The sequence below is a fragment of the Chanos chanos genome, chromosome 3 (assembly GCF_902362185.1).
Source record: "Chanos chanos chromosome 3, fChaCha1.1, whole genome shotgun sequence".
Taxonomy (NCBI): domain Eukaryota; kingdom Metazoa; phylum Chordata; class Actinopteri; order Gonorynchiformes; family Chanidae; genus Chanos; species Chanos chanos.
The window spans coordinates 55,134,018-55,144,678 of record NC_044497.1 but is presented as its reverse complement, the minus strand read 5'-3'; the positions used below and the strand labels follow the sequence as shown (position 1 = coordinate 55,144,678).

At 43.9% G+C, this 10,661-nt stretch overlaps 1 protein-coding gene across 3 annotated transcripts; it reads left to right on the top strand.

The window, feature by feature from the left end:
- Positions 1 to 2,062: 2,062 nt before the first annotated feature.
- ggcx (gamma-glutamyl carboxylase) lies at positions 2,063 to 10,560 on the top strand. Of its 3 annotated transcripts, none has more exons than XM_030767326.1 (15): positions 2,063 to 2,293; positions 2,675 to 2,869; positions 3,078 to 3,236; positions 3,510 to 3,675; positions 4,104 to 4,182; positions 4,365 to 4,471; positions 4,989 to 5,152; positions 5,697 to 5,998; positions 6,766 to 6,897; positions 7,115 to 7,266; positions 7,460 to 7,629; positions 7,766 to 7,896; positions 8,185 to 8,332; positions 8,930 to 9,134; positions 9,579 to 10,560. In XM_030767326.1, the coding sequence occupies exons 1-15, from the start codon at positions 2,263 to 2,265 to the stop codon at positions 9,736 to 9,738; spliced, it is 2,301 nt and encodes a 766-aa protein (XP_030623186.1). In that variant the 5' UTR covers positions 2,063 to 2,262; the 3' UTR covers positions 9,739 to 10,560. The 3 variants fall into 3 exon arrangements, with proteins under 3 accessions (XP_030623186.1, XP_030623185.1, XP_030623187.1); XM_030767325.1 differs by having other exon boundaries at positions 2,064 to 2,293; positions 2,648 to 2,869; XM_030767327.1 differs by lacking the exon at positions 2,063 to 2,293 and having other exon boundaries at positions 2,707 to 2,869; positions 4,105 to 4,182.
- The last annotated feature ends 101 nt before the right edge of the window (positions 10,561 to 10,661 follow it).

Genomic DNA, 10,661 nt, shown 5'->3' with positions numbered 1-10,661 from the left:
TGAATGGTTAAAAGACGCGTTTAAAGTGTTGGAGGTGCACTGATTTCCATTTAAATAGAACATTTCTGATTCTCTTCATCACTATAACAATAATTAAGCTACCTGGCTTTCAGAAGTAGCCGCGGCAGACAGGCAACGTGTGACCTTTTCATGAAGTTCTACATATTATATTTCACACGAATTACCGGGCGCTCGGAACAGTGGCACGCATAAATAAACTTTTATGTTTGTTACTTTGCTGTCTGACAGATCTTTACGATGAAAACAGATTTGGTCGTTGGCGCCTCTATCTAATGTTGGGTAAAAACACATTGCTAAGCACTCCTAATTTTCAAAACAATGAAGGTATATCAACGTAGCTAGCACTGAATATTTCATTTAGGATATGCTCTTTAACCTACCCTTTAAAACTATGATAAAGTTTAAATTTCACTGTCGTTCCAACTGTCTGGACTAAAAACGGTAAGTGTGCAGCCTCCGTAAACTTACTAACGCTCTGATTTGACATACAGCAGATGGTTGCTAAGCTATCTCGCAAAACACTGACAACAAATCTTACCTTTTTGTTCCAGTGATGACAGCTGGAAGGAATTAAAGCCTTACAAGATGCAAACAACCCTCAGTACGATATTTTAGTCAAGCAGCAACCTCTCCTGTAATCTGCTAAGTTTGTGCACTTCGCTGGCACTTTGTAAGGTTAATAAAACAACAGCTACCGTTAATTGAAAGCATTCAGTCAAAAAGACACGCCCTGCGGCGAGCCGCTCAATGCTTTCCAGCATTAGCAGTATTGCTAACAATTACGATATATTTATGTGCTTACTGATTAATCGTTTTAGTCTCTACCACATTTGAAACCTTCAGTTTCGTTAAATTTATGGAAGAAAAACAACTACAGTATGCAAGCCGGTCTGCCTCGACAGGCAAACACAACAACTCGTTATTCTATTTCTCCCCATGTGGTTCGCTGATATGTTATACGCGGTAGTGACACCTTCTGCAGCGGAGTTTGAGTTACACATCAAAAGAAAATTCAGATGAAATTTCCCTCAGCATAGGTAGTGTTATATTCTCGCAAAACGTGGAAAAGCACAAATCGTTTTTTTTGCATGGTGATTTTACTTTGATTATATTACGCGAAAATAAAGAGTAATGTTGGTGAAAGCGCGGTGTGGTTGTATTCATCAAGAATTTATCCAGACCAATTTACTTTGATTAACTGAGTTTGACCTGAGACAGGAAAAAACGCTTTAAGAAAATATAGCTGCACACAGGAGTTGAAATGAATTTCATGAAATTTCCACAGTGCGGGGGGTGAACAGGACACAGTTTAGCTAATTTGAACATATTTTCTGTAAAAATGAAGGAATATTTGAACAGGCACAGTTTAAAAAACTTCTGAAACCTCCAGAACCCTCTACATTGTAGATAATTTTCATAGACAGCTTTGCGCTTTAAATAAAATGAGGTCAGGAAGTAACCATGAAAAAAAAAAAAATCTTTGACAAGAATATTTAAACACATGTTATTTTATGACCCATTTACTGAATTTAACTGAAAGGAGTATATTTCTTACATATACCTGTTACATGAGAATAACGACGACAATATTACTACTACTATTACAACTACTACTAAAAATAAAATCAATAATAACAACAACAAAAACAACTACAATAATAATAATAATAATAATAACAATAATAATAATAATAATTGTTGTTGTTATTCTTATATTTATTCTTATCATTGCTGTTGTTTTCGTTGTAAAGTTATAAGCTGAAGTCTTGCGACAAGGCAAAATAAAAGGAGAGCAAATATACAGAGAAATCAGCTTAATTAAATATTTCATTGATTTTCTTGGTCATGCAGATATTTACAGATTTATTCATTCCTTTTACCGTGTACTTAAATCGACCACGTGAAAAACCACGTTCAACCACCAGGAGCAGCATACTTCCGGGTGGTAGCAGTAGGGAGACCTGTGTGTAGACGTTTGGGGTTTTTCAAGCATCAGTGAGGAGCAGCGAATACCACTCTTCGACCACCACGGGTAGGAGTGGCCCATGGTAGAACCAGCCAATGTGTCCACGGCAGTCAATCGACTTCAGGATCGACATTCTTAGTCCGGTGTACCAGCGCTGACACGTATTCAACTGTTTACGTGTCTGAAGTCAACAGTGCTAGTGCTGAACGGCACATTTTTGTTTGGGACCCAGGTTTCCGTTTGAAAACAGTGGTACACAGTTTCATAACAGAGACATGGAGTCCGGAGCATGCGACGCGACTGCAGGTTGGTAACATGAGCGACTGCGTCGAATAAGCGCGTCTTTCCATACATTCAGTGGCATAAAATCAAAACACAAGTGCATCTGAAATAGTTTGGTGTATTACCGTTTGAGAGTCCGTTGTGTTTAAAGCAAACGAAAGCACGTTCACGTTAAAACGTCTTTGTTTACATTCATTTACGAGACGACCACATCACAGAGACACAAGAACAAAGCTGAAAAGCAAATTTATGAATGCTACACTTTAAGGTACGATTATCACTCAGTGTTGCTCTACAGAAAGAGTTTACAGATCTCCTGTCACAGACTGATTTCAACCTTAAAATCACTTGTCTTTAAATTTTTCCACACCGTTTCAGGGGCTCCGTATGTTGAATCAACCTCAGAACAGGGTGAGAAAAGTCATGAGAGCACGCCAGCCTCAAACAAACCAGCCAGCCCTGTCCAGACACCCCCTGAGGGCAGGATGAAGCGCCTCTTTGGGTTTGAGAAGGACGACCTGTCCTCGTGGCACCGGCTAGTGTGCCTGCTGAATCGTCCCACTGATCCTGCCTCGCTTGGCATCTTCCGATGCCTGTTCGGTGAGTCGGTGGCGGTGCATCCCGGGTACTTCTGGATATTGTAAGAGGAAGACCATATTTGGTGTGCCCTCTATCACAAACTCTCAGCTGTCTTTTATTGTTTTCTCTGTAACTTGGATCATTCTGGCAGAGTGACTTGTGAAGGTTACGCCTGACTGTTTTATCTGTGTGTGTGTGTGTGTGTGTGTGTGTGTGTGTATTCCCTCAGGACTGCTGATGGCTGTGGACATCACACAGGAGAGGGGTCTAAGTCACCTAGACTACAAGTACCTGGATGGGGCACCCGTATGCCGGTTCCCGCTCTTCAATTTCCTGAAGCCTCTCCCGTTGGATTGGATGTATCTGGTCTACCTGGTGATGTTCTTTGGTAAGTAGTAGGTTTGTCATTCAGTTGCAAAGGAGGAGCCCAAGTCTAGTCCTGAATGGCTGAACTTGTAGTCTCTCATTGGTTGAAGAGTGCACACATCTGTTTCCCAGCTGAAAGTCGGGGTCTAATTAAAAGGTGAGTTCAAAAGCAGCGGGCTTTTGTGCCTCCAGAACTAGCCATGGGCTTCTCTGTGTCTCGTGCCAGTGTCCCTGTTAGGAACGTGACCTCAGAAGAAAACTCATAAAGTTTGTCGTAACGTGTGTGTTCATACAGGTGCCGTTGGCATTATGCTTGGCTGTTTTCATCGGCTTTCCTGCCTCATGTTCATATCCACCTACTGGTACGTGTTCTTCTTGGACAAGACAGCCTGGAACAATCACTCCTACCTCTACGGCCTCGTGGGCTTCCAGCTCACGCTGATGGACGCCAACAGATACTGGTAAGATACTGGTCAGATCTTCGTACCTTGTCAGGAGTAAATATTTTAAGAAGTAAGAGGTATTTTATTGTCCCCATGGGGAAATTGGTCCTCTGCATGTAACCCATCCTACGTGTACACCAGGAGCAGCGGGCAGCCGCGTGCAGCGCCCGGTTAAATATGAACTCAACACGCCATAGAGTTCGCCACCCATGAAAGACAGAATTGTTCCGTAAAAAGGAACATGTACTCGTATGAACTAAACTGTAACGGAAACACAGCAACGCGCCTTTTGTGGAACGGTTCTGGACTTCTGTGTTTTACAGAACGGGCGGCAGCTCTTTACCTGGGGCATTGTAATTTCCCTTCCTGGGCCCTGTGGGCTGATTCTGCAGGTGGAAACGGCTGGCCTGGTGGTATTAACGTTTTAACTTGTTTTTTTTGTGCAGGTCCATTGATGGACTGCGTAACCCCAGAAAGAGGAATGCCCATGTGCCTTTATGGAATTACACCATCCTCAGAACTCAGGTCTGTTATTTTGAATTTATCCCAAGTGGTTTTGTGCAATTCATACCACTCACACAGTTTATCACTGCTTTATTAGCAGTTTATAAAATGCATCATAAGGAGCAGTCATCTGTGCTGTGCATAAATGACCTTCTGTTTCATTGATTTCTCATTTGTGAATTACAAATGTCTGTTTATGACAGATATTCATTGTGTACTTCATCGCTGGGATCAAGAAGCTCGATGCTGATTGGGTAGAGGGCTACTCCATGAAATACCTAGCACATCATTGGTTGTTTGATCCATTCAAGTGAGTCACCACAGCTGTGATGGGGGGAAACTGTTTCAGAATGTAACCTCCCCTGTAAACCTCAAAAGTTGTAACGAGAAGAACAGCTGGATATTAACATTCGATTCTGTATAGCAGTTACTTCATATGTTCAGGGGAGCTGTATTAGTATATGTGCTTGTGATGTATGTGCAGCAGACCTGGGTGAACTACATATATTTTCAGTGTTTGAATGACTGGGCCCTGTTCTGTTTTTTTTGCATGGTCCCATCACCATGTGCCCTTTACCACCAAAGTTACTAACATTTTAACAGGACAGAATGTGTCGAAGCAATGCCAAGCAAACATTTAACGAATGCCTTACAGAGTCTTCATCAAAACTGCCATTTGTCCTGTTAGTTAAGAGTGTCAAGGGAGCACTGAGGTGATGATCTAGTCATTTCAAATGCTCTGAATATGCATTTGACCCAGGTCTGTCTGTTGTGGCTCCCTCAATATGCCATAAGCTTCGGTCTGATGTTGAGTTTGTGTCCTGCAGGGTGATTCTGCCGGTGGACATGGTGAGCGTGATGGTGATTCACGGCGGCGGACTGATTCTGGATCTCACGGCCGGATATCTGCTCTTCTTCGATGCCACGCGACCTTTGGCCTTTTTCTTTGTCAGTTATTTTCACTGCATGAACTCCCAGCTCTTCAGTATAGGTGAGAACCTGAGTGCAGAGCTGATAAAAGCAGGAAACTCTGTTGCCTTTGTTTTTAAAGCAGACGTACACTCAGTGGCTGATTAATTAGGTGTAGCTGTGCTGTGTTTGGCTGGAGCCCTCATTGCTTCTGTGGTGAGATGTTGGTTTGTGCTAATGTGATGGTTTTGCCCACGGCTTGGCCAGGATTACGTTTGTGCTGTGAACAGTCCAATGCATCTCATCCCAAATGCACTTTACTGGGTTGAGGTCTGAGGAGTGCACAGGCTGCTCAGACCAAGTGAACTCACTGTCATGTTCCCGGAGTCCTTCTGAGATGACGTACGCTTTGTCACATGGTGTATCATCCTGTTCTAAGTGTTTGTGTCTGAGGGTAAAGTGTTGCCCCATAGGAATACTCCCTGCTCCCCTCAAATGCATGGTTTCATATGATAACCCACAGACGTGAGACTCCCTGGTATACCTAATAAACTGGCCACTGAGCGTATGTGAGTAAATATGGGAAAGAAGTTATAAAACCAAATGTTCATGTTTTTGATCTGCAGGGATGTTTTCCTACACCATGCTGGCCACCAGCCCACTGTTCTGCTACCCAGACTGGCCAAGGCGTTTTTTCGGCCGTTTCCCATGGTTCCTCAAACCAATACTTCCACTTTCGTCGCCACCCCCTCAGCCCAGTTCCTCTTGCGTATATCCGATTGCTCCGAGTGTGCCCGGAGAACGGCAGGAGACCAGCGAACCTCCAAAAGCTCCCAAACTGCGACTGAAGCACAAACTAGGAGCGATTTTCACCATCGTTTACATCGCTGAGCAGTTGTTCCTCCCGTACTCCCACTTCATCACACAGGTATTTTAAAGTTCTCACACGGCGGGGGGGCGGGGGGGGGAGACTTTAAAAGTCCCCGAGCTCTGTTCTCCTTACTCGCGTTCATGTTCGTGCTCTGAGAGCAGTTTTTACAAAAGAGTTCTCTGAAAGCCCATGAAAAAAAAAAAAAAAAGTTCTTGCACAATCTGAGTACACAGATGATGTCAACCTACAGCAAACAAGAAGGGGCTTTATCAGCAGAAACACAGAGACATGGAGGGAACAGTTTTGGTCAATGCCTCGGTATCTTCACAGTGGTGTCCGTTTTGATTAGAGAAATTCCGTTAGGTTTGTGCGGATTCAGTTCGGTTCAGTTAGTTCGGGTTCCGTTTGCTTCAGCTCACAGTTCAGTTTGGAACAGATTGAGAGGACTGCTCCTAACCATCAAAAATTTCACACAGTTTATGTAGCGTTAGAGGTAGCAGATGGCTGGATGAGGAGAGATATCTGATGAATGAAATATTGTGAGATAGAAGAGGGCTTTGGAACAAATACAGTTGAAAAGAACACTAATCAAAGGGTTGGTACTGGTTAAACAGACCAATAGCCAGTCAGATCAGAGAGTCAGTTCATTCCCAACCCTAACCAATGCTTGTCAAAATGATGTGTCATCAGAAAAATTCAGAACCTGTTTTTTGAGGCTGTTGAAGAGACCAAACACTAGAGTTGTGATTTCATTAACGTTATAGAGTTAATGAGAGGTTGGATAATTTCATCTGTTTTGTTTCTTTTTTTATTATTGTTGACAGGGCTATAATAACTGGACCAATGGACTGTATGGTTACTCGTGGGATATGATGGTTCACTCCCGCTCTCACCAGCACGTGAAAATCACCTACAAAGATGGCGTAACCGGGGAGGTCGGATATTTGAACCCAGGGGTGAGTCAGTGCACAGTCAGAACAAACAAACTGGCCGAGTCAGCCAGCAATGCAGGGCAGTGAGAACTTTCCAGAAGTTTCTGGGCTCGTGTTGAAAAGACACAGTGAATGGTACACATAATGCAGGATATAGTGAGGAAATGCACCATGTCGCTGGCGTTAATAGTTAATATCCCGCTGCATTTGCGTTTTTTTCCTCGACGGCGTCGCACTTCAGGTGTTTACGCAGAGCAAGCGCTGGAAGGACCACGGAGACATGCTGAAGCAGTACGCGACCTGTCTCAGCCGCAATCTGCTCTCCTACAACATCACCGACCCAGAGATCTACTTCGACATATGGGTGTCCATCAACGACCGTTTTCAACAGAGGTGCATGTCCAAAGTTTTTTTTTTTGTTTGTTTTTGTTTATCAATGAACAGGTTCAAGTTTTAGTTGTCAGTGAACTTAAAAAGACACTTTGTTATATACACCTCTAAGCAAGCAGACTCAGCTTTGTCTGTGGTATGTTCAAAGCGCTCACTGTCACTCCTGTTCCCCTCTCCTGTTCTCCTCTCCGTCTAGGATCTTTGACCCTCGCGTTGACATCGTGAAAGCCGATTGGTCGCCTTTCCGCCCAAACCCTTGGCTCATGCCTCTCCTCGTCGACCTTTCGCCCTGGAGAACTAAGTTTGAGGAGATCGAGGACACGTTAGACAACCAGACAGAAGTCGTCTTCATCGCAGATTTCCCAGGTGGGCCTCTCCGTCCACCACGTCTCCAATTTAACGTTAATTTTACGTTGATTTAACGTTAAATCTCGGACGTAAAGGAAACAAGCTCTTACTCAGATTGACTCCTTCTTTTCCCCCCCTTTATTTTCACCCGCAGGTCTGCATCTTGAGAATTTTGTCAGCGAAGACCTGGGGAACACTAGCATTCAGGTTTTACAAGGTCTGCTGAACGTGGAGATTGTAGATGAGAAAAAGAACTACAGCCTTCACCCAGGAGAAAAGATGCAGGTAAAACTTGGAGTGATTCTAACAATTACCAACCTGGTGCATCGTAGTAAAGAGAGCAAGATTATACCGCAGAGTTCATTAAGCCCAGTTCTAGACGTGTGAAATGAAACTGGTGTTTGTTTTTTTCAAACCACTGAGGCTGGTAATCTGATTACATAGGTGAGGCCAAAATCCACTGGATAAGAGAATTACACAATATTTTAACTGTGCCAGTTGTTTCTGTTTATATTTTTGCCAGAGCTGTGTGCTGTTGTTGTAACTGTCAGACTTGTCTTTGTGTCTGGACAGCTTCCAGCAGGAGCCTACCACAAGGTGCACACTGTGTCAGATGATCCGTCCTGTTACATGTACATCTATGTGAACACTACTGAGGCTGAGCTGCAGAAGAACTTCACTAAACTATCTGAGCTCCAGGAGAAAGTGCGCAACGGAACAGGTCAGTCTGGAGGCACATGCTTCACGGTGTACACAGTAATATGCTACACACACCCATGCCCATGCACACACACACACACACGCACTCCACACCATACACAGTTATAGACCTACACCTACACACACACACACACACACACATTCCACACCATACGCAGTTATACACCTACACACACACACACTCCCCGCCATGCACAGTAAGCACACCTACACATGCACTCCACACCATGCACAGGTAACATCACTATATACGCACACACACACACTCCACACTAGACATAGTAAGAGAGCCACACATACTCACTCACCCACTACACCATACCCAGTAAGACATTTACACGTGCGCACACACACTCCATTTTCCATACAAAGTAATATTGCTACACACACACACTGTACAACATACAATGCCCCAGAGGCACGTCACCACCAAAAACAGTGCTACACACCACACACAATTAGAACAATGCCTTACATAAGCCTTGCCTTATCTAAACAGTATACAAGAACTAAGCTACACTCGGTCAGGTTTAGTAACGAGGCTGGACACACACACACACAGAGCCTGACCCAAACCCGTAATGCCCGACTGTTCCAGAGACAGAACCCCTTCCTCCAGAGCTTCAGCCGCTGGTCACGGGGCTGGACCCTAACGGCTCCGAGCCTGACGTGATCGACCCCGTGGTTCAGCTCTTCCTCAAACGTCAGCGACGGATGCAGGAGGTCAAGAAGAGGCGAGAGGCCTCCGTCGTCGAACGCTTCCATCGCTTCGCTGTCAAGAAGTACTACATGATCCGACGAGGGTGAGCTTCGGTTTTGGAAGTATTTGAAGAAGATTAGAAGTATTTAAATGATCGGGCTCTGTCACTCAGGTTTCAGTTTCACTTACCTCCAGTGCCCCCTTTCCCTTTAAACTTGCCTTATTTAATAACAGGAGGAACATCAGTTTTCATTAAGACTGTGTGAAACCGTTCATCTGATGTCTGATGAGGTATTGCAGGAATGCATTCAGTCCTGTTTTATCAGTTTTGATGCGAAAAAGGACTTAAGTCAAAGGCACCATGGTAGAGTATGGGACAAGGCCCAGTCATACAAGTGTCTCAAACAGCCCAGGACTCATGGACTAGAAATCTCTGCGATGTCCACGTTTCTAAAGCTCCGAGCATAAACAACTACTTAACCGGGCACGGCACTGACGTCTGTCCAGTCGACGTTAGTTGATCTGTGTTTCCTCTGCCTTGTTGTAGGTTCCTCATGACTGCCATCGCCGTGCGGAACCTGGCCGTGGGTCTCCCTCCTCTGGAGCAGCTGACCAGGGAGGTAGCGTACGCCAACATGAAGGAGCCGGAGGCTGAGGCCAATCAGGACGAAAGGCTCAAGGACGAGGTCGGCCACGGAGAACTGTGAGGAAGCGTTTAGAGGCGTGAACCCGGGATAGGTACTGAACAGATGGGCTCGCCCGTCGATAGAGGAGGAACAAGCATTGTTTTGGGTTTTTTGGTTTTTTTTAATAAGGTCAAATCGTTTTGGAACATTCCAGAAATGTCTGTGATAAAAGAAACAAAGTATTTTTATGACTGCTTTACAAAACACTAAGATTTATGAAGTTTTCTTTCAAATGCAGGGTTTTTTTGTTTTTTTTTTAAATAATTATCTTTGGATTCCAGTTTTGAGAGACAACTGTCATACAGCGAACACTATTTTTTGTTGTTGTTGTTGTTGTTGTTTATGAGAGTGATGGCACAGTAGGATATCTCACTTAACCTGATTTCGCAGTCAGTCAGATAATTCGAGCCAAAAGTTGAAACCGTAAAACTGTCCCGACAGGACTGTTCATTAGCTGTTCTCCTATTGGACAGTTTTGTATTTTTGGCTCCAGTTATCTGACAGACTTTGGAATCCTGCTTTGTTTAAAACTCCCGAAGGTTACTGAAACTGTTACATGACGATGAGATTACAGTTCATCACAGAGTGTTAGTATTGCACACTCAAAAGGCTTGACTGATAATCATCTCAAAAGCGCGCAGCAAAAACCAGGCAGCCAGATGGCTACACAACGACGAAAGAATCTAGATGAAATTGCGTCAAGTCTCTCAGAATTCCTCCGTGAATCCTGATTTGAAAAGAGTTATTCCATCACAGTGTTTCACGTTCAGAAAGTTGATCACTGTATGACTTTTTAGAATGGTTTTGCAGACCAAACGCTATCACAGGAAACTAGAATTTTTTTTTTTTTTTTTTTACAGCTTTTGTTTTTGAATAAAAATAATTTGTGAAAATGGGTGTGTTTTTTGTGCCGCTGATGTCGCTTGTCCTGTGGGTGAGAACAC